We start from the raw sequence: 26900 nt of genomic DNA, 5'->3' as shown, positions 1-26900 counted from the left end.
GAAGCCAGGTTTACAGCTATGTTGTGAAATGTTGTTATTATGCTGTTTGTTACTTATGTATGTTATGTTGCAGCTATTTAAAATAATTCTGACAATTTGTTCTGGGCTGAAATAAATTGGCCATTTGAAACATATCTTTGTCTTTGTGTGTTGTATGTAGACCACACTGCTTAGCAGAGTTCAGTGATGCAAATGCATGTCAAGTTGATCAACAGATTGTATTATTCTCCAGTGCAATAACAGTACTGAAATGAAGGCTAAAAGGGCATTAATGGGAGCTTTAAAAAAAAAAAAAGAAATAAAAGAAAGTTACTAAATAGTTACTTTTCACAGTAACGCATTACTTCTTGGTGTAAGTAACTGAGTTAGTAACTGAGTTACTTTTGAAATAAAGTAACTAGTAACTGTAACTAGTTACTGGTTTTCAGTAACTAACCCAACACTGATTATCAATAGGATATATTAAAAGGCAGCTGTTTATAACTTTAGTTCGTATAAGTAAATATAATATTTCAGATTGAGGGCTTAGTCTAAAACAAAAATATTATTAGCCACTATAGTAAATAAGAAAACATTACAGGTAAGATGGAATATGATTAATTGTAGGATTTAGCATTTTTTTTCTTTTAATTTTATATCTGCATTTTTATGAGACATTTGAAATGACACATTTTAACGCTACTTAGGGAAATTATATTAGCTTTCTTTAAAATAACCAATTTGTTATTTTGATTATCACCATCTATAATAGTACAACTGTTGGAAGTAATTATCAAAAGCCCATCCTTCTGGGAGAGCAGTTCAACAATATTTTTTCTTATTCACCGGATAATTGTGTGGGGAGAAGGTTGCTATCTGTGGCTTAGTCGTGTATTTGAGAGAAAAGGAGGAGGACCTCTTCCAAGAGCAAGTAAATCACACACCGCCTTTCTATTACTTTCACATTTAAATATGCCTACTTAAAACATTAATATTGCTTCTGATCCACCAGGATGTTGGCGGGGATGTTACTAATGAAGCAATGAAGATTGTTACAACAAAAGGTGACATAACATCTGTTCCTGCCTTAGCGAGGATCATACTTGAGTGAACAGAAGTCATAGCAGACCTGAATGTAGCCAGCGCCTGCGCCATGCTAATTGTGCTGATAGACGATATATATATATTATATATTAATAATAATTAATTAATATATATATAGTTCCAGGTCCTGCCACCTGCAGAAATACTCTGATGACTCTGCTGTGGTCGGTCGGGTGTATCTCAGAGGGACAGGAATTGGAGTAGGACACTGATCGCTGACTTTGTGGAGTGGTCTCAGGCGAACCATCTGCTCCTTAATGTGGACAAGACCAAGGAGCTGGTCATCGACTTCAAGAAGAAAATGACCCCTGTGGAGCCCATTACATCCAGGGCCGGGAGGTGGCAGTAGTGGGGCAGTACAAGTACCTGGGAGTCCACTTGAACAGCAGACTGGACTGGAAGGACAACATCAAAGCTGTATACAAGAAGGGCATGAGCACTTAGACGCCGATCCCATGGGTGCTTCGGGGCCCGAGCATCCACGGACAATGCCGAGCACCCACGTGGGATTGATGGCAAATTCTTTCTCACCACCAAGCAAAAACCGAGCATTCTCAGAAAAGTAGCGTCAGATTTACCGCCCATCCGAGCACCCACTGGCAGAAATGTAGATCGGCGCAGATGCATGAGCAGACTCTTTTTCCTGAGGAAGCTTAGGTCCTTTATTGTGTGCAGCAGGCTGTTGGAGATCTTTTTTAAGTCTGTTGTGGCCAGCGCCCTGTACTTTGCAGTGGTTTGTTGGGGGAGCAGCACCAGCAAAAGGGTCTTAATCCGGATTGACAAACTGATCCGGAAAGCCGGCCAAACTATTGGCACACAGTTGGAGGCGTTTGTGTCAGTGAGGGACAGAAGGACACTGGACAAACTGCTCGCCATCATGGACAATCCTGCCCACCCACTCCACCTTCAAATGAGGCGCTGGTGCTAGCCGTGGTGCTAGCACGAATGAAGGACCTCCAACAGGCTCCTTCAGCTTCGTTCCCACAGTGTTCGATTCAAGAACTCCTTCATTCCGCACTCCATCCAGCTGTATAATCACTCGAAATCCAGCAATAGATGATATTTTTCTATTACCTGACCACTTCTATGTTAGCTACCTCTCTTTGTTTATAATGTATATTTTCTGCTGGATCTACTCTCTTGTTTATACTGCCCTTTGTTTTGCTGCAGCTGTTACATATACTGTAATATTGTACATGGTAATTGGGATTTGTTATATATTGTATATTATATAAAAATATAATATAATAATATATCAGTATATATTATATACTGTATATACAATATGAAAACATTAAATATATGTTATTTTATATTGCTATTATGGTACATTTTTAGTCTACTTTATATGTAAGTTATCAAGTTATCAAGAAATCTGCGTTCAAAGAACTCCGGCTTATTAGTGATTCCCAGAGCCCAAAAAAAGTCTGCGGGCTATAGAGCGTTTTCTATTCGGGCTCCAATACTATGGAATGCCCTCCCGGTAAAAGTTAGAGATGCTACCTCAGTAGAAGCATTTAAGTCTCATCTTAAAACTCATTTGTATACTCTAGCCTTTAAATAGACTCCCTTTTTAGACCAGTTGATCTGCCGTTTCTTTTCTTTTCTACTCTGCTCCGGGGTGGACCGCTAGCCTGTCCATCAGATGGGGACATCTCTACGCTGCTGACCCGTCTCCGCTCGGGATGGTTCCCGCTGGCCCCACCATGGACTGGACTTTCGCTGATGTGTTGGACTTTCACAATATTATGTCAGACCCACTCGACACCGAGGATGTCGTTGTGGCTTGTACAGCCCTTTGAGACACTTGTGATTTAGGGCTATATAAATAAACATTGATTGATTGATTGATGTATATGTATATATATATATATATATATATATATATATATATATATATATATATATATATATATATATATATATATATATATATATATATATGTATATATATATGTATATATGTATATTGTATAATATTTAAACAACACATTCAGTGTCATGTCTGTGATCATGTTTTGTTTAAGTTATGTTCTGTTTTGGTTTTGTACACTTAGTTCCTGCTTTTTCACTCCCTTGTTTTGTCACCATAGCAACCATTAGTTTCACCTGTTTCACATTTTGAGTCACGCACCTGTTTTCACTAATCATGTCACCAGTATTTAAACTTGTATTTGCCAGGCAGTCAGCCTGGCGACATTAACTCTGTTTGACTTCTGCTACCCATGTTACCCATGCTATCAGAGTTCCATGCCAAGTGAGTTTTGTCTATATTCTTGTCACAGTAAGTGTTTATTTGTTTCATGTTCATAGTTTTTTGCCCAAGTGCTAGTTTTTGTTTCATTAGTCAAGTTTGTTCTCCGACTTTGTGCGCGCCTTTTGTTTGTACCCTTTTGTTTGTACTTTGTAGTTTATAGTAATAATTAAACTATGTCTTTACCTGCACGTCTTGTCCACTCCAACCTTCCTTGCAACTCGGGAAAACGAACAACCCATAGACCACGTCTTGACATTCAGAACATTCGTTCTCAGGACTGGACTGTGCACCTTACCTCCTTTTGCACTATTTTTCTTTTCTTTCCTTCCTATGTTTTGCATATTTATAGACTGTCGCACTGATACTGGAGTTGCTTTTTAATCTCATTGTACCTGTGTATAGTGACAATAAAAGGCATTCAATTATATTCTATTCTACCTGCATTATCCTTTCTGTCCTTACCCTTTCCATCCTTTGTAACTGAGCTACTGTGTGGAACAATTTCCCCTGTGGATCAACAAAGTTTGTCTAAGTGTAAGTATATAACTCAAGTTAAGCTACCCAAAAGAACTGAAAAACACTTGTCAAGTGTTTAAAAATATATTCCTCCAGCTGGATGATCTGAAAGTCAGTCTGAAGGTAATATGTCTAAAGAGTAAACTGTTGTATTAAAAAATGTGAAGAGTTCGGCAATCCGAATGGATAAGAATTGTTACACTGTTGTTTACAAGGTTATGTTGTATAATTATACAGGGCAAAGTATTATGGACGCTACAGGCACAATGTATGCCATTCAAATGTTCTCATTTAAATGAAACATTGGCTGAGCTTCTAATAAACAGTGATCCTAAAACTTGATTGTCTATGTGTAATTTATTCTGACTTAAGATAAAAAAGTTACTACTACTCAAATAAATAGATGTAACAATTTGGATGGATATTTTTGAGTAGAATGAATAACTTAAATGGAGTACACAATTTAAATCAGATTCGTTTAACCTAATTAATCATGTAGATGACAGAGAAAATCAAGTTGTTTGTACGAGTAATTGGGTTTGCCTAAATCCAGATGTTTTGTGGAATTTACTGAAAATGGCTAAGTTGAACTAACTTAAAAAGATACATGCAAATTGTTACTTTTTTTTTTTTAATTGAGCGGGCATATAATTTTTAGAGTTCATAATTCATCCATTCATAATTTTGTTATCAGAATATAGGAAACTTCACCCACAGTGTCCAGTATGGAGTGGTTATTTTTACAGTTACATTGCTTTATTATTTTTGCTAAAAAGTTACTGAATCGATTTCAACTCACTGAACCATTTCGGATTGTATCATTCAAACAATCAAAATTAGTTTGTACCTGGCACACGGTAGACAGGGGTTAGTGCGTGTGCCTCACAATACGAAGGTCCTGGGTACGATCCTGGGCTCGGGATCTTTCTGTGTGTAGTTTGCATGTTCTCCCCGTGACTGCGTGGGTTCCCTCCGGGTACTCTGACTTCCTCCCACTTCCAAAAACATGCACCTGGGGATAGGTTGATTGGCAACACTAAATTGGCCCTAGTGTGTGAATGTGAGTGTGAATGTGAGTGTGAACGTGAGTGTGAATGTTGTCTGTCTATCATCCACCCTGCGATGAGGTAGCGACTTGTCCAGGGTGTACCCCGCCTTCCGCCCGAATGCAGCTGAAATAGGCTCCAGCACCCCCCGCGACCCTGAAAGGGACAAGCGGTAGAAAATGGTTGGATGGATGGGAGATCATACCTGAATCGCATCAGCAAACACAAATATCGAATCGAATCGTTGTTCAAACGAATCCTTAAACCCCTAAATGAAATATATTACCTTTTTTTTTTTTAAATAATACAAAAACTAATATTAGCAACAAGCAGTTTTACTTTAAAATGGTTGGAGAATGTTGTGGAAGTAGTAACATTTTTTTTTTATATAAAGAATAGGTGTTCCAGAAAAGTGGGACATCTGTGAAACCCAGGAATATACTAGAAGTAAAAAATAAAACAAGTTCAACGTTTATTGGTTGACATTTAGTTTAGTTTAGTTTATTATTTCTTCGGTCAGTGGTCAACAAAATAAACAAACAGTTTTACATTCATAAATTGACAATTTTACAGACCGAAAGGGTTTAGGCTGAAGTTGAGCACTTATTTCGCCTAACCCTATAAACAATCTCAAATACAAGATGTAGTAAAACCAGGAGACATAGGGCTCTGATCTTGAGCTTCATAGAAATGTGAAATTTCCTTTAAACAACATATAATAAATACACCTTGTACACAACATAAGCTGATTGGCTATTGCAATTATCTATCAACTGTATGTCCCTGTTCACTTACAGTGCACGGACGCCAGCATTGTTGATTCTGAAGGCGTCTGGCAGATTTCATAATGCATGGCAACATAAGCTAGCTGAATTCTGATTGGATACAAACTAAAACTAAAAACAACAGCACTGGAACGTGCATGACATGAAAAGAATATGAATGATTTGACATATTATGGGAAAGTAAATTTTTAAATATTTTTATATCTAATTATGATCATGATTTGTGGTTATGTTAGGCAGAGAAGGCCTTGCTGGCCCTGACGGCACACCACTGCTATATACAAAACCCCAAACCAGTGAACTTGGCATGCCGCACAAGTGGTAAACAAATCGTAAACAAAAACTTAGTTGAAAATGCGAGGGACAAAAAGTGTGCAACCATTGTTATTTGGAATGTGTTGATGGTGGAATGGTTTGAATGTGGGAAATATTAAATAGGAGTTTTTAGAAGAAAAACATGGTAGCAATGAACACTTTGAAAGTGGAAGGGCTTAAATCGAATGAAAAATGTGTGAGAAGTCCGACAAATGTAAGGGCGGAATAACAATTTGAATAATAGGATTTTAATAATTCACACCCTATTAATAATCGTATAATAACTTTAAATGTTTGTATTTTTAAAGGCAGGTACCCAGACGCTCGCTAGGTGGCAGTGTCACCTCTCGGGTTTCGCTGTGTGTTCCCATGGCGGACCGCAGTGACGGCATCATGAAAGCAGGAAGACTTTTACCGTACAGCTCCGCCTCTTCCTTCCTTTCTAAATACTCTGGAAAACTTCCCGAAACCCTCAGTCAGTCTTTACGGATAGTGACAGCTTCGTTTGCGAGGTGAATGTTGTTGTTTTTTACCAGTGCCTCCATTACCGCTAGGTTGCCTTTATTCCCGTGTAACGCCATTCAAACTTAATAATAAGGTGAGTCCGAGTTGTCTTTGTGGCGACGTCGCTTCGCTCACAAAACACCGGAAGTATTTAATTATGTAACCTCCATACCAAATCTGTATTTACCCATTACTTACACGTTATTAATGTGCCTGTGGATGTAGCAGAAGTCTTATCTGGGCATGTCCAGACATTACAGCCGTTGTTCGCAACAAACATGGCATCTTTGGTGTGCTCCTCAGCGTCATAATGGCACCAAAGAGACGCGCTGCTTCTGCTGCCAAGGCTGGCGGCAAAAAAATGAAGGAAGAACCCGAGCAAATAAAGCCGAAGGATGCCTTCACCTCCACCAAAGAGGCCCTGATGGCTGCAGGGCCACAAATCAAAAGCAAAAGGAAGGTGGACGAGCACTGCTCCCTGTCAGCCAGTGGAGAGGTAACGCTTTACAACATACAAAGAAAGTCACTTTGATAAACATTGACATATTCTCTGTATTGTTGCCAGGTATATGAAGACTATGACTGCATACTCAACCAGACCAATATTGGACAAAATAACAATAAGTTTTACGTCGTCCAAGTCATTAAATCAGCCACCACATACTATTCTTGGAACAGATGGGGCAGAGTGGTAAGTGTGTACAAACTGCAGTGCTTTCACACACACTCTTAAGGCCATGTTCAGACATGTACAGTCGTGGTCAAAGTTTACATACACTTTTAAAGAACAATGTCATGGCTGTCTTGAGTTTCCAATAATTTCTACAACTCTCATTTTTTTTCTGATTGGATCACATACTTGTTGGTCACAAAAAACAGTCATGAAGTTTGGTTCTTTTAAGAATTTATTATGGGATCTACTGAACATGTGACCAAATTTGCTGGGTCAAAAGTATACATACAGCAATGTTAATATTTGGTTACATGTCCCTTGGCAAGTTTCACTGCAATAAGGCACTTTTGGTAGCCATCCACAAGCTTCTGGTTGAATTTTTGACCACCCCTCTTGACAAAATGGGTGCAGTTCAGCTAAATATGTTGGTTTTCTGACATGGACTTGTTTCTTCAGCATTATCCACACGTTTAAGTCAGGACTTTGGGAAGGCCATTCTAAAACCTTAATTCTAGCCTGATTTCGCCATTCCTTTACCACTTTTGACGTGTGTTTGGGGTCATTGTCCTGTTGGAACACCCAACTGCGCCCAAGACCCAACCTCCGGGCTGATGATTTTAGGTTGTCCTGAAGAATTTGGAGGTAATCCTCCTTTTTCATTGTCCCATTTACTCTCTGTAAAGCACCAGTTCCATTGGCAGCAAAACAGGCCAAAAAAGGAGGATTGCCTCCAAATTCTTCAGGACTATCTAAAATCATCAGCTCGGAGGTTGGGTCTTGGGCACAGTTGGGTGTTCCAACAGGACAATGTCCCCAAACACACATCAACTGTGGTAAAGGAATGGCTAAATCAGGCTAGAATTAAGGTTTTAGAACTACCTTCCCAAAGTCATGACTTAAACGTGTGGACAATGCTGAAGAAACAAGTCCATGTCAGAAAACCAACACATTTAGCTGAACTGCACCAATTTTGTCAAGAGGAGTGGTCAAACATTCAACCAGAAGCTTGTGGATGGCTACCAAAAGCGCCTTATTGCAGTGAAACTTGCCAAGGGACATGTAACCAAATATTAACATTGCTGTATGTATACTTTTGACCCAGCAGATTTGGTCACATTTTCAGTAGACCCATAATACATTCATAAAAGAACCAAACTTCATGAATGTTTTTTGTGACAAACAAGTATGTGCTCCAATCACTCTATCACAAAAAAATAAGAGATGTAGAAATTACCAGAAACTCAAGACAGCCATGACATTATGTTCTTTACAAGTGTATGTAAACTTTTGACCACGACTGTATAGTCCAGTCCTGCACATGCTGGGCTGGAACTGGTGAGTATACATCCCCACAGATTGAGAGTGTACTATAATCATTGTCCAATCAGTGCAACACTTAATTCAATTCGATTTGATTTGGTAGGGACATTAGGTGTTTGTGAACATTTCTCTACATTTTGCACTGAAATTTTACAAGGGAAATTCCATTTGTAGTCCCTCCATCGTACACACACAAACAAACAGGGTTAAAACATTACAAGACTTACAGAAAACACAGTGATACACAAGAAAATACAGATAAGTAAAACATAACATTCAACGCCTCGGAATCTTAATCAAGCCCCACCCACACAAATACACTAACATACACATATATCGACAGTTACAAATGGGTACATTTCTGATTTATCCATAGCCATTTATACATTAATCTCGACAGCAGTAAAAGTGGGATAGTCACGTATTGCAATGCTATTCAACTAGCAGTCTGGGTGGCATATTTGACATGGGAACGACACTGGACTTGCCCCCTGTTCAGTTTAATACTTTGGGGAGACTTTAACATTTTTGCAGCAAATTAAATTTAACAAAAACGTCAAGAGCGCTGCTGTTGTCTGCAACCCCAATAAATATTGGCTATTTAATTTTAATGTATTTGTTGTATTTAGTGAGAATTCGGTGATGCTGTAATACAGAAATAAAGAGTATTATATTATTTTGTCGCTAGAAATGTACGTCATACCCCCCATGCGTCATTTCTTGCTGCCAAGCAACTGTATTGTTTTTAGCAGTCAACACCTGGAAAGCAAGCAATGGAATGATCAAAAAAGAGAACAAATTCTGATGAAAATAGAACATTTAATGCTTTATGGACAGATACATTTGCTTTCACTGTTGATTAGGTCGGTTCACCTGTGTGCTTAAAATGTGGGGAGAAAATAGCAAACAACAACAAAAAAAATGTTGAAAGAAATTTGCGGAAAATTACCCAGCTGAAGGTGACCAAAAAAGAGCAGTTTTGGAACTGCTGCGCAAAGCTGATCAGAGTAAAACATATTTTAAGAGGTGGATGAAGTCTACAAATTTAAGTATTTAAGCTAGTTATGTAGCAGAAGCTCAGGAGAACCGCCAGGCACAGGAAGCCGTTCACAGATGGAGAATATTTAACAGAATTGTTCATTGTAGGGATCATACGGCGTTTGCGGCTCTCGGTGGGTTTTCTTTTTTGGGAAATGGGCTCAAATGGCTTTTTGTATGCTGAAGGTTGCCGACCCCTGGACTACACTCTTTTAAACACTGACTGTCCACTGTAGTGCTCAAGGCCCAACTTTTCCACCACAGAGGGGCCTGGGGCCTTAAGCGCCGATCTACATTTCTGCCAGTGGGTGCTCAGTGTGTGTACTAAAAAAAAAAAAAGAAGTTCAGCGAAGTTAATCTCCCATATGATTTGTGGCTTTTTTTATTTTGTAAAACGGATGAAACTCGCCACAAAATTTACTACAAGATAGATTTTACAAAAATTATTTTAAAGATTGAAAGTTGCCATCTATCTCACGTGGGTGCTCGGCATTGTCGAAGATCGGCGCCCGTGCTAGGACCCTCAAATATATAACACTGAATTAGTAACCTTAAACTTGATTTTTAATCGTATTCAATATTTATATCTAACCTACTTGGTGTTTACAACCTTGTCAAATGATATGAAACCATGTGTTATTCACAAAGATTATTTAAACAAATATAGCTTAGGCTGAGATCTGACAAATACATACTAACCAAATATACAGCATAAAATAAGGACTCAAATAAATGTGCATATTAAATGAATATGGAATGTCACGGCAGCACAAGGGTTAACTAAACTGTCGATAAAATTAAAGTGCAAATGAAAATACAGCATCACCACTTCAGTAATTGTTTGCACTTAAGAAACTTCTCTATGACTTTAGCTCCAGACTTCTTCTGTTTGTTTGATATTGTCAATACTGCCACAAGTGGTAGAAAAGTGTATCACAAACAACTGAGTACTGCTGCGGTCCGTACGGATCACAGCTGAGAAACATATATTTTGTCGGCCCTCTAGGGAGCACCTGCGGCCCAACGATGGGACTCGGCCTTATGGTTAAGAAACACTGCTGTAGTGGACCCTTAATATATACCTGTGGAGGACCTCTTCCCTCCGGGTTCCTTGGACCACCAATGAGTGACATGACGGCGAGCAGTTTTGTCACTTTATTATTTCAATAAACCTCAGTTCAGGTCGGGTCGCTTTTCAGCTCTCGCCTCTCAAACCGCTCGCTCTTCCGGTCGCTTTTCAGCCGTCCCCGGCGTCGTCTGTCTCTCGCTCTTTGTCGTGCGTGCTCCTCCTGCACTACTGGCGCTCCAACTCCAGGGTTTCCCACACATTCATTTATTTGTGGCGGCCCGCCACGAAAGAATTACGTCCGCCACAAATAAAAAAAATAAAAATATATTTTTTTAAAGAATAAAATATTTTATTTTTATTATTTTTTTGTCCTTTCCAGCTTCTCAGGCAAATCATATAGTTGATGTAGATGCCCATATCGGCTGTTCAGATTTACTTTACAAAAGAGAAGTGTAGGATACTTCTCTTGTTGCCTTATTTGTATTTGACTTTATTAAATGTATTTATATTAGAAACACAACATGTGTATATAACAAAGGGTGCAAAGTCTGCAGGCAGTAGGAAACACATGGTTAAGTGTAGGGAGTAAAACTGATGGCAGTCTAAAGTGCAAGATTTTTGGAGCTCTTTGTTCAGTGGATCAGATGTTTGATGAAGCTCTGTGTCTATCTACCACCACTACTGTTTTCTGTTTATTTGTTACTGACTGTGGCAGGACACCTCTGCCTCTGTTTCACTTTATGTTGCTGGTAAATAATATGGTTGTAGTAGTAGGCTAAAGTTAAATTATTTAGTATGCACTAATTAAAGGGGCAGAGCTTTGAGACATTTTAGCTTTTATATTTTATAAGATATATTTTTTGTAAGAACCACAATTAATATTCAGTGAATAACTTATTGTTCAAATCTGTATATAAATATGTACATAAAGTGTTGTAATTATATTGTAAAATCGATGGATGGACGTTTAAAACAAAACTGTTATTAATTAGTAAGTATACATTTTCTGAGCCTTTTTAGAGAAAATCAAATCATTGTAGTAAATTATGCAAATTACTCGATGATGTCATGGTGACCACGCCCATAGCCACGCCCCCACAGCCACAGGTATCTTTGCAGTTTATGGGAAACACTGAACTCCTTCCCCTCCTGCCTCTCCTGCTGCCCTTTTACACATTGAGAGGTGATTACATAACTGCGCCCAGGTGGGCCATCACGCACCTGACGCCCATCTCGGAGCCGGCCCCGGCGCGCCCCACCTCGCTGCACGTCCGCCGGCCACGCCTCCTCACAATACCATAACATTGTTGATGAAATGCAAGGGGGGTATTTGGCCATATTTTGTCCTCCACATGCATGTATGCCTGCCCTGGGCATGATCCTGTTGAGATAATACAGAGTTCACACGAGTGATTCAGTCAACTGCTGAGTCTTTTGTGCGACATGCTCGCGATGGGCCCAATACTGTAATAATACATGTAATCCCAAAAGGGCTTTATTAGATACTAACTAGGGTTGCGCAACATAGATGATATACAGGGCAGCCGGAAAGTATTCACAGCGCTTATCTTTTTTATGGTACAGCCTTATTCCAAAATGAAATTAATTTATTTTTGACTTCAAAAGTCTACACACAATACCCCATAATGACGATGTGAAAAACCAAGTTTGAACCTGAGTTGAAGAGCGTTCTGGAGCAGATTTTCATCCAGGTTGTGTCTGTACATTGTTGTAGTCATATTTCCCTCTATCCTGACTAGTCCCCTAGTTCCTGCCGCTAAAAACATCCCCACAGCATGATGCTGCCACCACCATGCTTTACTGTAGGGATGGTATCGGCGTGGTGAAGAGCATTGCCTGGTTCAATTGTCTGATCAGACCAGATAATTTTGTTCCTCATGGTCTGAGAATCTTTCAGGTGCATTTTGGCAAACTCCAGGTCGGCTGCCATCTGCTTTTTACTAAGGAATGGCTTTAAGTCTGGCCACTACCATGCAGGCCTGATTGCAGGGCTCGAATTTAACCACGGCAACGGCGGCAAGTGCCGCGACCGCCCTTGTCACTTGCCGTAATGCCCTAAAAAATTACCAGCGTCTATGGCAAGAACGTGCCGTGACCGCCCTTGACTTTTTACTTGTTAATGGACTAGCTCACCTTTTCTCCTCCAAACATATTGCTGAGTATTGTGGCCAAACAGCTACATTTTTGTTTCATCTGACATCACATGGACAAAGATAAGACCTTCAGGAGGAAAGTTCTGTGGTGAGATGAAACAAAAATTGAGCTGTTTGGCCACAATACCCAGTAGAGATGCGCGGATAGGCAATTATTTCATCCGGAACTGCATCACAAAAGTCGTCATCCACCCGCCATCCACCCGAAACATTTTATCAAAACCACACCCGCCCGTTGTTATATATCTAATATAGACGATGCAAGGCATTAATGAGGTTAGAAAGCTTTTGCCTGTTAAAGAAAGGAGACTGATCCAATCCAGCAGAGATACGCATTAATATCTCTTGGCCACGCATTAGTGGCTAAGAGATATTAATGTGTGATAATATTATTTATCATTATTATAATATTATTGTCATTTCCATTAAGAAAGTGTTGACTATTGTTGCCAATGCCCTCAGATCAGGAGTGCGTTCCTCACACTTAGTGTGCGCAGTTGCAGCAAGCAGAACGATGCTTTTAAGAAGTAAAAAAAATGTTTTAGAAAGACTAGGCCTATATTTTCGTTAGATAAAAAAAATGTTCTGAATTTATTTCAATGAATATTAACTTGTTAACGTTATAATGCTCAAATAGGGACGAGGGCGGGGTGCACAGTGAACAATTTTGCGACAAAGATGAACCTTTATTGATTGATCTGCAGCCATGACAAAATATCAGACAATCTCCATTGTCAACGACAGGCAGGAAAATAAAGATAAACACATAGCCTATGTTGTAAGCATAGGCATAGGCTCATACTTTTTTAAGTTGAAATAAAAAATGTGCTTAGGCTGTCAATCACGCGCACAAACTTAAATTATACAATAACATATGTATGTCATCCCTATTTAAACAAAAATAAATTAAATAAATAATAATAATAAATTACCTGCAACTTATTGGCCAAGGCAAATAGCTGAAGGGGGGAAATCAAACCCATCAGACTGCACTTTATCATCAAACTTGAATTATAATGAAAATAGACGGTCGCGACAAACAAAGCAGGCTAAATAGCCTTACATTGTAGCCAATCGGAGATGCGCTTCACTTGAAAGCGAGGCCAAATAATTAACACACAGTAGTATATCTCGAATACAAAAAAAAAACACAATAAACAACGCAATTGCCTTAATTCCTTTGCATTGTAGTGCGCCCAAACAACACGTAACCATCAAAATTATTCAGCTGACCGAACTCAATATAGGTTAGACATGGGCTTATTTGGTATAGCCTAGGTAACATAGACTAATTCGTTTAACATATCCAACCGTATGTCTACTTCCTTTTTTTTTTGTTAGCACTGTGCAGGAATAAAATGGCATCTACAGTGCCAGGATTCAGGCGAGAGCGCCTGGCCTCTAAAATGCGCCCTGCTGCGCTGAAGGAGCGCTCACTTGCGGCACTTGTTGCTGGGACGCATAGGATTCTCTTGGCAAGGTGTTGTAGTCGTGGGAATGATTGTCTTTGTTTCCCCCAAAAGGAAAGTAGATTTTCCTCTGCCGATCCGTCGAGATGGAAGTGTTGTGTTGTGCTGCAGTGCCTGATGAATAATTGACTGTTTCAAAGAGTGCTGCTCGTTTTTCGTATGTGGGTAACAACATTTAACTATGTATATATATTTCCGAATTGGTTCAACCGCCACCCGCCCGAATCTATTTAAAATCTATTTTTTTCGTCATGTCACCCGCCCGACCCGCTGTTTATCAGCGGACGACTCCGCGGTTGTGTCCGCAAACCGCGCATCTCTGATACCCAGCAATATGTTTGGAGGAGACAAGGTGAGGCCTTTAATCCCAGGAACACCATCCCTACCGTCAAGCATGGTGGTGATAGTATTATGCTCTGGGCCTGTTTTGCTGCCAATGGAACTGGTGCTTTAAATGGGACAATGAAAAAGGAGGATTACCTCCAAATTCTTCAGGACAACCTAAAATCATCAGCCCGGAGGTCAGGTCTTGGCCGCAGTTGGGGGTTCCAACAGGACAATGACCCCAAACACACGTCAAAAGTGGTAAAGGACTGGCTAAATCAGGCTAGAATTAAGGTTTTAGAATGGCCTTCCCCAATTCCTGACTTAAACGTGTGGACAATGCTGAAGAAACAAGTCCATGTCAGAAAACCAACACATTTAGCTGAACTGCACCAATTTTGTCAAGAGGAGTGGTCAAAAATTCAACCAGAAGCTTGTGGGTGGCTACCAAAAGCACCATATTGTAGTGAAACTTGCCAATGGACATTTAACCAAATATTAACATTGCTGTATGTATACTTTTGACCCAGCAGATTTGGTCACATTTTCAGTAGACTCATAATAAATTCATAAAAGAACCAAACTTCATGAATGTTTTTTGTGACCAACAAGAATGTGCTCCAATCACTCTATCACAAAAAAAGGAGAGTTGTAGAAAGTATTGGAAACTCAAGACAGCCATGACATTATGTTCTTTACAAGTGTATGTAAACTTTTGATCGCGACTGTATATGCGCATGCTTTGCAGCCCCTGCCTCGAAAGAAAATGTTTGCCTTGGTGCCCTAAAATATGAGCCCTCCTTTAAGGCAACACTTGCCTTGACCTTAAAAAGTTACAATTTGAGACCTGTGATTAGTGGAATGGCTGCAGAGATGGTTGTCCTTCTGATAGGTTCTCCTCTCTCCACAGAGGAATGCTGTAGCTCTGACAGTTTGACTATCAGGTTCTTGGTCACCTCTCTGACCAGTGCCCTTCTCCCCCGATCACTCAGTTTAGACGGCCGGCCAGCTCCAGGTAGAGTCCTGTTGGTTCCAAACTTCTTTCATATACGGATGATTGAGGCCACTGTGCTCATTGGGACGCAGCAAATGTTTTTCTGTACCCTTCCCCAGATTTGTGCCTCGAGACAATCCTGTCTTGGAGTTGTACAAACAACAATTCCTTCAACTTCATGCTTGGTATTTATTGCTCTGCCATGCACTGTCATGTGTGGGAACTTGTATACAGACTATGATTGTATGGTATACAGGTACTTTATTTTTTTTTTTAAAATATAAACGTGTCTTGTCCAGCCACTCGGGCAGATATATTGTTGATGTAGATGCACATACCTGCTGTAAAGATTTACAGCAATTTTCTTGTTGCCTTGTTGCTATTTGACTTTATTACATTGATTTATTTAATGTTTGGTGCAGCCAGACCGGAGGGGATGAAAAGAAGAAAAAAAGAAAGACAGGGGAAATTGTGGGGATAACAGGGGGATAAAACAGAGAGACAACAACAACATTAACAACAGAACAACATCAGCAAATACGATATGTACAGATATAATACGAAAAATTATAGCAAAGAACCAGTTTGTGAGGTAGATAACACATAAATGACAATGAAAATTATTGCATTACAAATGTGACAATACAAATAGCAATAGCAATAACTATTGATAATTAATAATAATAAATCCGGGAAGCTTCGAAAGCCTCACCTAGCTAGGAGGAACTTCGAAATGTTCCTGAAGTGGAACACAGGGGGGACTTGATTTACCCGTAAGTGGGAAAGTTCCTGAAAAAGTTCCTGCGGTGAAAAAGGGCCTATTGCTGGTAATATGAGCAAAGGCACATGTTAGCCAATGCACACACACGTAGTACTTTAGAAGCAGAAACAAACAAATGAGGGAGAATAGACGTATTTTGGCTTAAAAACTAACAATAAAGGTGAAGCTATAAACACTGAAGCGCCACAATGCAAGAGGTCCTTCAAAACATGGCTAGCTAGCTAGCAGCTAAAGTCCATCCGCAGTCGGCAGTGTTTTAACTACTTCTAAATCACTACCTTGCCTCTACGGCGACAAATAAACTGTGTTTCTTACAAGTATCATCCCTGCAGGACGAGGAATAGCTAAACATGCTTCTCTACACACTGTAGGAGGATACAATAGCTAACCACCAAGAGCAAGCCAACTGAAAGTAAATGACTAACGATGCCAAGTACAAGAGCTGTATATAGTTGATACTACAATGATTACATGGATATTTTGTTGTTATCACAAAATATGTTGTCATTTTTTATTGTTTATGAACCCAGGAAATTTGTACCTGGACTAGGGTTGTACGGTATACCGGTACTAATTAATTGAAAACTACTGTACGGCTTTTGAAAAATACAGTTTCCTTTTTTTCACCCACATGCTGCTGTGCTGCCATGACTACAGAGTAGTCATGACTACAAACTACATCATGACTATGCATGATGTTGAGTGTGTCAAAACACACACACAAAGCGCATACAAGCAATGACATGGTGAAGAGGAAGAATGGCAAAAAACGGCAATTCTACTGGTTCATAAAGAGGGTGTGTGAAGCGCAATATGAAGGTATATGGGCTTCAAAACTAACGATAAAGGTGACGCTTTAACTGAAAGGCGCCACGCTGCAAGTGCTGCTTTAAAACATGCCTCGCCAAACTTGCCGATTAGTATTACCACCTTTGCTTTAAACTTAGGTAAACATTTAAATAATAAGCATTCAGATCTGCACAAGGAGTTATGAAGACTGACACGTAATAATGTAGTTGTTACACCTTTCCTGCTGTTCGGCTCCAATACAGATCGTAATTGAGGAGCACAGGGCAGACGTTCCTTCCAGGGCCAATGTTTTCGTTGGGCATAACACCCTTCACTTTACCCGGCAATGGGTATGTAAAGCTCCGCCTTTGGGTCAGAATGACGAGGCCACCGATTTGTGACAATCAGTTTAATATTACTTTTGCAGGACACAACCGGACCCGTTCATCACTCTACTGCGCTGTGCACACTGCACACTCTACTTCTCTCTCTCTTTACTCGCCCACTCACTCACTGATGCAAACCTGCAAACTAAAATATGCTACTCTCATACATCAACCAGCTCCCCTGCTGTGCACATGTACAAACCCTGTTTCCATATGAGTTGGGAAATTGTGTTAGATGTAAATATAAACGGAATACAATGATTTGCAAATCATTTTCAACCCATATTCAGTTGAATATGCTACAAAGACAACATATTTGATGTTCATAAATGATAAATGGGTTATACTTGTATAGCGCTTTTCTACCTTCAAGGTACTCAAAGCGCTTTGACAGTATTTCCACATTTACCCATTCACACACACATTCACACACTGATGGCGGGAGCTGCCATGCAAGGCGCTAACCAGCAGCCATCAGAGGCAAAGGGTGAAGTGTTTTGCCCAAGGACACAACGGACGTGACTAGGAAGGTAGAAGGTGGGGATTGAACCCCAGTAACCAGCAACACTCCGATTGCTGGCACAGCCACTCTACCAACTTCGCCATGCCGTCCCCTATAAACTGATAAACTTTTTTTTTTTGCAAATAATCATTAACTTTAGAATTTGATACCAGCAACACGTGACAAATAAGTTGGGAAAGTTGGCAATAAATACTGATAAAGTTGAGGAATGCTCATCAAACACTTATTTGAACATCCCACAGATGGACAGGCAAATTAGGAACAGGTGGGTGCCATGATTGGGTATAAAAGTAGATTCCATGAAATGCTCAGTCATTCACAAACAAGGATGGGGTGAGGGTCAACACTTTGTCAACAAATGCGTGAGCAAATTGTTGAACAATTTAAGAAAAACCTTTCTGAACCAGCTATTGCAAGGAATTTAGGGATTTCACCATCTACGGTCCATAATATCATCAAAGGGTTCAGAGAATCTGGAGAAATCACTGCACGTAAGCAGCTAAGCCCGTGACCTTCGATCCCTCAGGCTGTACTGCATCAACAAGCGACATCAGTGTGTAAAGGATATCACCACATGGGCTCAGGAACACTTCAGAAACCCACTGTCAGTAACTACAGTTGGTAGCTACATCTGTAAGTGCAAGTTAAAACTCTCCTATGCAAGGCGAAAACCGTTTATCAACAACACCCAGAAACGCTGTCGGCTTCGCTGGGCCTGAGCTCATCTAAGATGGACTGATACAAAGTGGAAAAAAGTTCTGTGGTCTGACGAGTCCACATTTCAAATTGTTTTTGGAAACTGTGGACGTCGTGTCCTCTGGACCAAAGAGGAAAAGAACCATCCGGATTGTTATAGGCGCAAAGTTGAAAAGCCAGCATCTGTGATGGTATGGGGGTGTATTAGTGCCCAAGACATGGGTAACTTACACATCTGTGAAGGCGCCATTAATGCTGAAAGGTACATACAGGTTTTGGAGCAACATATGTTGCCATCCAAGCAACGTTACCATGGACGACCCTGCTTATTTCAGCAAGACAATGCCAAGCCACGTGTTACATCAACGTGGCTTCATAGTAAAAGAGTGCAGGTACTAGACTGGCCTGCCTGTAGTCCAGACCTGTCTCCCATTGAAAATGTGTGGCGCATTATGAAGCCTAAAATACCACAACGGAGACCCCGTTGAACAACTTAAGCTGTACATCAAGCAAGAATGGGAAATAATTCCACCTGAGAAGCTTTAAAGATGTGTCTCCTCAGTTCCCAAACGTTTACTGAGTGTTGTTAAAAGGAAAGGCCATGTAACACAGTGGTGAACATGCCCTTTCCCAACTACTTTGGCACGTGTTGCAGCCATGAAATTCTAAGTTAATTATTATTTGCAAAAAAGTTTATAAGTTTGAACATCATATATCTTGTTCTTTGATGAAATAACATTGGAGGAATTGTCAAAATGTGTAAATGGGACAAAACAAACAACATGTTTACTTGACCCAATTCCTGGGAAACTTATAAGGGAGCTTTTTGTATTATTAGGTCCATCAGTATTAAATATTATAAACTTATCACTTTCCTCTGGCACTGTTCCCCTAGCATTCAAAAAAGCGGTTATTCATCCTCTACTCAAAAGACCTAACCTCGATCCTGATCTCCTGATAAACTACCGGCCGGTGTCCCACCTTCCGTTTATCTCGAAAATCCTCGAAAAAATTGAAGCACAGCAGCTAAATGAACACTTAGCGTCTAACAATCTCTGTGAACCTTTTCAATCCGGTTTCAGGGCAAATCACTCTACGGAGACAGCCCTCGCAAAAATGACTAATGATCTATTGCTAACAATGGATTCTGATGCTTCATCTATGTTGCTGCTTCTTGATCTTAGCGCCGCTTTCGATACTGTTGATCATAATATTTTATTAGTGCGTATCAAAACGCGTATTGGGATGACAGACTTAGCCTTGTCTTGGTTTAACTCTTATCTTACTGACAGGATGCAGTGTGTCTCCCATAACAATGTGACCTCGGACTATGTTAAGGTAACGTGCGGAGTTCCCCAGGGTTCGGTTCTTGGCCCTGCACTCTTTAGTATTTACATGCTGCCGCTAGGTGACATCATACGCAAATACGGTGTTAGCTTTCACTGTTATGCTGATGACACCCAACTCTACATGCCCCTAAAGCTGACCAACACGCCGGATTGTAGCCAGCTGGACGTGTGTCTTAATGAAATTAAACAATGGATGTCCGCTAACTTTTTGCAACTCAACGCTAAGAAAACGGAAATGCTGATTATCGGTCCTGCTCAACACCGACATCTATTTAAAAATATCACCTTAACATTTGACAACCAAACAATTAAACAAGGTGACTCTGTAAAAAATCTGGGTATTATCTTCGACTCAACTCTCTCGTTTGAGTCGCACATTAAAAGTGTTACTAAAACGGCCTTCTTTCATCTCCGTAATATCGCTAAAATTCGTCCCATTTTGTCCACAAGCGATGCTGAGATCATTATCCATGCGTTCGTTACATCTCGTCTCGATTACTGTAACGTTTTATTTTCGGGCCTCCCTATGTCTAGCATTAAAAGATTACAGATGGTACAAAATGCGGCTGCTAGACTTTTGACAAAAACAAGAAAGTTTGATCATATTACGCCTATACTGGCTCACTTGCACTGGCTTCCTGTGCACCTAAGATGCGACTTTAAGGTTTTACTACTTACGTATAAAATACTACACGGTCAAGCTCCTGCCTATCTTGCCGATTGTATTGTACCATATGTCCCGGCAAGAAATCTGCGTTCAAAGAACTCCGGCTTATTAGTGATTCCCAGAGCCCAAAAAAAGTCTGCGGGCAATAGAGCGTTTTCTATTCGGGCTCCAATACTATGGAATGCCCTCCCGGTAAAAGTTAGAGATGCTACCTCAGTAGAAGCATTTAAGTCTCATCTTAAAACTCATTTGTATACTCTAGCCTTTAAATAGACTCCCTTTTTAGACCAGTTGATCTGCCGTTTCTTTTCTTTTCTTTTCTACTCTGCTCCAAACACGGGGTGGACCGCTAGCCTGTTCATCAGATGGGGACATCTCTACGCTGCTGACCCGTCTCCACTCGGGATGGTTCCTGCTTGCCCCACTATGGACTGGACTCTCGCTGATGTGTTGGACTTTCACAATATTATGTCAGACCCACTCGACATCCATTGCTTTCGGTCTCCCCTCGAGGGGGGGGGGGGGGGGGGGGGGGGGTTACCCACATATGCGGTCCTCTCCAAGGTTTCTCATAGTCATTCACATTGACGTCCCACTGGGGTGAGTTTTCCTTGCCTGTATGTGGGCTCTGTACCGAGGATGTCGTTGTGGCTTGTACAGCCCTTTGAGACACTTGTGATTTAGGGCTATATAAATGAACATTGATTGATTGATTGATTTTTGTAGTGCATTCAATTGAATATGGGTTGAAAAGGATTTGCAAATCATTGTATTCCGTTTATATTTACATCTAACACAATTTCCCAACTCATATGGAAACGGGGTTTGTAGATACTTAGACACGCACATGGCTGCTTGGTTTGATGCCAAATATTAGCGGAGTTAAAATCGCCCAATTTTTGTCAACTAATGCAAGGGAAATTACTGAATTTTGTAACAAATTCCTACAATTTGTGTTTTATCTTTAACAATGTGGCTTATCTGTGAACTTTTAGCCATAGTTTTGTTTTTAGTATTTACTAATAATTGTATTTTTCTTAAAGCACAGGCCAGGAGGGGCAACCATAAATCACGACGCATTTAATATAATGTCAATAAAGCTTTTTATTGTATTCTAACCTAATTCTTTATTATGGTAGACTATGTCTAATATGGAACATTGTAAATAGTACTTTGAGTGCAACAGTAAAATGCCCAATGTGTTTAATGGCTTTTATTTTGTAACCATTACCTCCCTGCTTGGCACTCAGCATCAGGGGTTGGAATTGGGGGTTAAATCACCAAAAATGATTCCCGGGCGTGGCCACCGCTGCTGCTCACTGCTCACCTCACCTCACAGGGGGTGATCAAGGGTGATGGGTCAAATGTAGAGAATCATTTCGCCACACCTAGTGTGTGTGTGACAATCATTGGCACTTTAACTTTACATGTTTAAGTATTGATATACATTTTGGTATCGGTAACAAATTATTGTTATCGGGACAACCCTACGCTGGACACGAGAGCTTTTAAGTATGACCAATGCATGATCTTGTAACTACTTGGTATTGGATTAATAGTAAAATTTGTAGTATTTCCCCAAACCTATGTAAATTATCAAACAGAAGAATAAGTGCTTAAATATTGCGTTTTGACAGAAGTGTAGATAGAACATGTTAAAACAGAAAGTAAGCAGATATTAACAGCAAATGAGCAAGTAGATTAATTAATAATTTTATACCGCTTGTCCCTCATAATTTTGACACAATAATACCGTGGGAAATAACACAGTATGTTACTGCATACGTCTGCAGCCAAATTGGGAGCCTTTTTTTGCTTACTTGCTACTAAAATGGAAGTTGTTCTGTATGTTCACAATGTTATTCATGTATGTTTAAAATGTCATCAGATTTTTTGTTAGTTAAAGCCAATAATGACTTTTTTGTGGTCCCCTTTATTTTGAAAGGTATCAAAAAATACAGTATACGCTACCAAAATACTGGTATCGGAATATAGACAGGCGTGTGCCTTTCCAAATCATGTCCAACAAACTGAATTTACCACAGGTGGAATCCACTTCAGCTGTAGGAACATTTCAAGGATGATCAGTGGAAACAGAAGACTCACTTTTGACCTTCTTGGCAAAGGCTGTGAATACTTATGTACATGTGATTTTAAATGTTGTAATTTGTATTACATTTGCAAAAATCTCTTTAAAAAAGAAAAAATGTCATTGTCATTATGGATTGTGTGTAGAATTTTGAGGACAAAAATCAATTTATTCCATTTTGGAAGAGGGCTGTAAATGTGGTAAAGTTAATCGCTGGGAATACTTTTTGGATGCATTGTAAATAATATAAATATGGCCAACAATGGGGCTTATAATACTATCGTCATATTGTGATAATGCATGTTAATGGCCCATTCTAGCTGTGTTCGCAAATTTGACAGCGACAAGCGAACAAAGGCATTTTCAATGCAACTTAGAGTCCTTGCTAGTGTACACATGAACAAACATCTACCTAAACAAAATAAACACATAACACAGTGTGCATGTCTGATGTTGCTCAAATGTGGTCCAAGGAATGCTCAGGAAGTTTTAGTGAGTTTGCTCAGAAACATCAAACATGTATGTGTTTCTATTCTTATGTCTTTATTAATTGTGTGGCTATTTCAAAAGTAACAAGTCATTTTAATCCATATGTAGGGTGAAGTGGGACAATCCAAACTTAATTCATTTGCTAACGCCGACAATGCTGTGAAGGACTTTGAAAAAAAGTTCAAAGACAAGACAAAGAACAACTGGAGCGATCGCATTAATTTTGTCTCTCACTCTGGGAAGTACACCTTGATCGAAGTGGCTGCGGAGCAGGATGCAGAGGTCAAGGTAACATTAAAATAGAGAGAAGACGGTTCATTAAAAAACGGTCCTGCCCCATTGTCGTTTTTTTGAGTGTTCTTCTTCACATTTCAGGTGGACAGTGTTGACGGAAAGGCTGTCAGAGTGACTAAAAATGTCCTACCATGTACGCTTGACGAGGCTACATCGGCGCTCATCAAGCTCATGTTCAGTAATGACATGTTCAAGGAGGCTATGGAATGCATGAACTTAGGTAAGTGTGAATCATCACAGTTCCAGGCGCACTGCTCATGCCAAAGTCAACATTTGACTATGACTTCAACAACCTTAACTACAAAGAGTAGTTTCACTTTACGTCTCTAGATGTTTAAAATCTTTCACACATCCGTCATTCCGTTATGACTGTCACAACAACATGGAATTGTTATCCATGTTTTAAGTAGAAAATGCGCCAGGCGACAGTGCGGAAAAAATAAACTTTGGTGACACTGCACTGCGGGGAACACAAGTAACCACCCGGAAAATATATTTTAAGCCAAGGAGGCTAAGCATCAATCTGTGAGGTATTTAAATTAGGGCTGCAACGATTAGTCGACATTGTTAAAAACATGAATACCTTGCTCATTTTGCAAAGCGGACCTTGTTTTTATGGCAGTATATCTGTGATACGCGAGCATTTAAAGCGCATGATGTCAGACATTTGGAGGGATCCACTCGGCATCCATTGCACCGGTCACCCAGAGTGGCATCCCCACATCTGCGGTCCCTTACAAGGTTTATCATTCCCGTTGAGTTGAGTTTGTTCTTGCCCTGATGTGGGATCTGAGCCGAGGATATCGTTGTGGCTTGTGCAGCCCTTTGAGACATTTGTGATAAAGGGCTATATAAGTAACTTTGATTGAGGATGCGGTCTCAACCTCTGTAAGAGAGTGTTAGCTTCTACCCTGCTAGCTGGCTAACAAGTGTGAGACGAAGTTGTATGAAAAATAACTAACTAATATTATCAGCTCAATTCATCAATCCAAGTATGTTTTAAAGCAGCGTCAATTTGCAATGACGAAAAAAAAGGCACTTTAACAAATGCGAACCGCGCGTGCACACACTCACACACAAACACACAGAGAGAGAGACAGACAGGCACCAATTCGAAGGTATCATATGAATAATCAAAAAAATCTATTAAATAGCCAACATTTAAAAAATTAATCAAAGATAGAATTCTACACATTGAGTCAATTACAAACCCCGTTTCCATATGAGTTGGGAAATTGTGTTAATGTAAATATAAACGGAACACAATAAATTGCAAATCCTTTTCAACCCATATTCAATTGAATGCACTACAAAGACAACATATTTGATGTTCAAACTCATAAACTTTTTTTTTTTTTTTGCAAATAATAATTAACTTAGAATTTCATGGCTGCAACACATGCCAAAGTAGTTGGGAAAGGTCATGTTCAGCATTGTGTTACATGGCCTTTCCTTTTAACAACACTCAGTAAATATTTGGGAACTGAGGAGACACATTTTTTAAGCTTCTCAGGTGGAATTCTTTCCCATTCTTGTTTGATGTACAGCTTAAGTTGTTCAACAGTCCGAGGGTCTCCGTTGTGGTATTTTAGGCTTCATAATACGCCACACATTTTCAATGGGAGACAGGTCTGGACTACAGGCAGGCCAGTCTAGTACCTGCACACTTTTACTATGAAGCCACGTTGATGTAACACGTGGCTTGGCATTGTCTTGCTGAAATAAGCAGGGGCGTCCATGGTAACGTTGCTTGGATGGCAACATATGTTGCTCCAAAACCTGTATGTACCTTTCAGCATTAATGGCGCCTTCACAGATGTGTAAGTTACCCATGTCTTGGGCACTAATACACCCCCATACCATCACAGATGCTGGCTTTTCAACTTTGCGCCTATAACAATCCGGATGGTTCTTTTCCTCTTTGGTCCAGAGAACACGACGTCCACAGTTTCCAAAAACAATTTGAAATGTGGACTCGTCAGACCACAGAACACTTTTCTACTTTGTATCAGTCCATCTTAGTAAGCTCAGGCCCAGCGAAGCCGACGGCGTTTCTGGGTGTTGTTGATAAACGGTTTTCGCCTTGCATAGGAGAGTTTTAACTTGCACTTACAGATGTAGCGACCAACTGTAGTTACTGACTGGGTTTCTGAAGTGTTCCTGAGCCCATGTGGTGATATCCTTTACACACTGATGTCGCTTGTTGATGCAGTACAGCCTGAGGGATCGAAGGTCACGGGCTTAGCTGCTTACGTGCAGTGATTTCTCCAGATTCTCTGAACCCTTTGACGATATTACGGACCGTAGATGTTGAAATCCCTAAATTTCTTGCAATAGCTGGTTGAGAAAGGTTTTTCTTAAACTGTTGAACAATGTGCTCACGCATTTGTTGACAAAGTGGTGACCCTCGCCCCATCCGTGTTCGTGAATGACTGAGCATTTCATGGAATCTACTTTTATACCCAATCATGGCACCTACCTGTTCCCAATTTACCTGTTCACCTGTGGGATGTTACAAATAAGTGTTTGATGAGAATTCCTCAACTTTATCAGTATTTATTGCCACCTTTCCCAACTTCTTGGTCACGTGTTGCTGGCATCAAATTCTAAAGTTAATGATTATTTCCAAAAAAAAATAGTTATCAGTTTGAACATCTCCAGTCTTTGTAGCATATTCAACTGAATATGGGTTGAAAATTATTTGCAAATCATTGTATTCCGTTTATATTTACATCTAACACAATTTCCCAACTCATATGGAAACAGGGTTTATATATATATATATATATATATTATATATATATATATATATATATATATATATATATATATATATATATATATATATATATATATATATATATATATATATATACTTACTTACTTACTTAGGCCTTTCAATTTCCTAAGGAACATAGCCCATTGATGAAACTCCTCCATCCCCTTCAGTCTTGTGCCCTCCGCTCCAGTTGTTGCCATGACAGCCCTTGCGCCTTCATCTCCTGCTCTGTGGTTCTTCTCCAGGTGGCTCTAGGCCTTCCTCTCTTCCTCTTGCCTTGCGGGTTCCATGTTAGAGCATGTTTTGTGATTGATCTATTGTGTCTACGCAGTGTGTGACCAATCCATTTCCATTCCGTCCTCCTGATTTGTGTTTCTATTGTGTCTTGTCTAGTGAGGTCCCACAGGTTGGCATTGGAGATGGTGTTAGGCCAGTAGATACCTAGGAGGCGACGGAGGCAGCGGTTGAAGAATGTCTGTATTTTGTCGAGT

At 39.9% G+C, this 26900-nt stretch overlaps 1 protein-coding gene across 2 annotated transcripts in view; it reads left to right on the top strand.

Moving 5' to 3' along the window:
* The first annotated feature begins 6347 nt into the window (after positions 1-6347).
* The window catches only part of parp3 (poly (ADP-ribose) polymerase family, member 3), a 37487-nt gene continuing 16934 nt past the window's right edge, over positions 6348-26900 (top strand). Inside the window, exons 1-5 of one of the 2 annotated variants that reach the window (XM_062054185.1) lie at positions 6348-6514; positions 6810-7002; positions 7072-7197; positions 23445-23624; positions 23712-23850. In XM_062054185.1, the coding sequence (XP_061910169.1) occupies positions 6372-6514; positions 6810-7002; positions 7072-7197; positions 23445-23624; positions 23712-23850 (781 nt within the window). In that variant the 5' untranslated portion in view covers positions 6348-6371. Of the gene's footprint in view, positions 6601-6809; positions 7003-7071; positions 7198-23444; positions 23625-23711; positions 23851-26900 lie in introns of both variants that reach the window. The other variant, XM_062054191.1, reaches the window with a different exon arrangement.

Source organism: Entelurus aequoreus, linkage group LG01 (assembly GCF_033978785.1).
Source record: "Entelurus aequoreus isolate RoL-2023_Sb linkage group LG01, RoL_Eaeq_v1.1, whole genome shotgun sequence".
Taxonomy (NCBI): domain Eukaryota; kingdom Metazoa; phylum Chordata; class Actinopteri; order Syngnathiformes; family Syngnathidae; genus Entelurus; species Entelurus aequoreus.
This window is presented reverse-complemented; position numbering and strand designations above follow the sequence as displayed.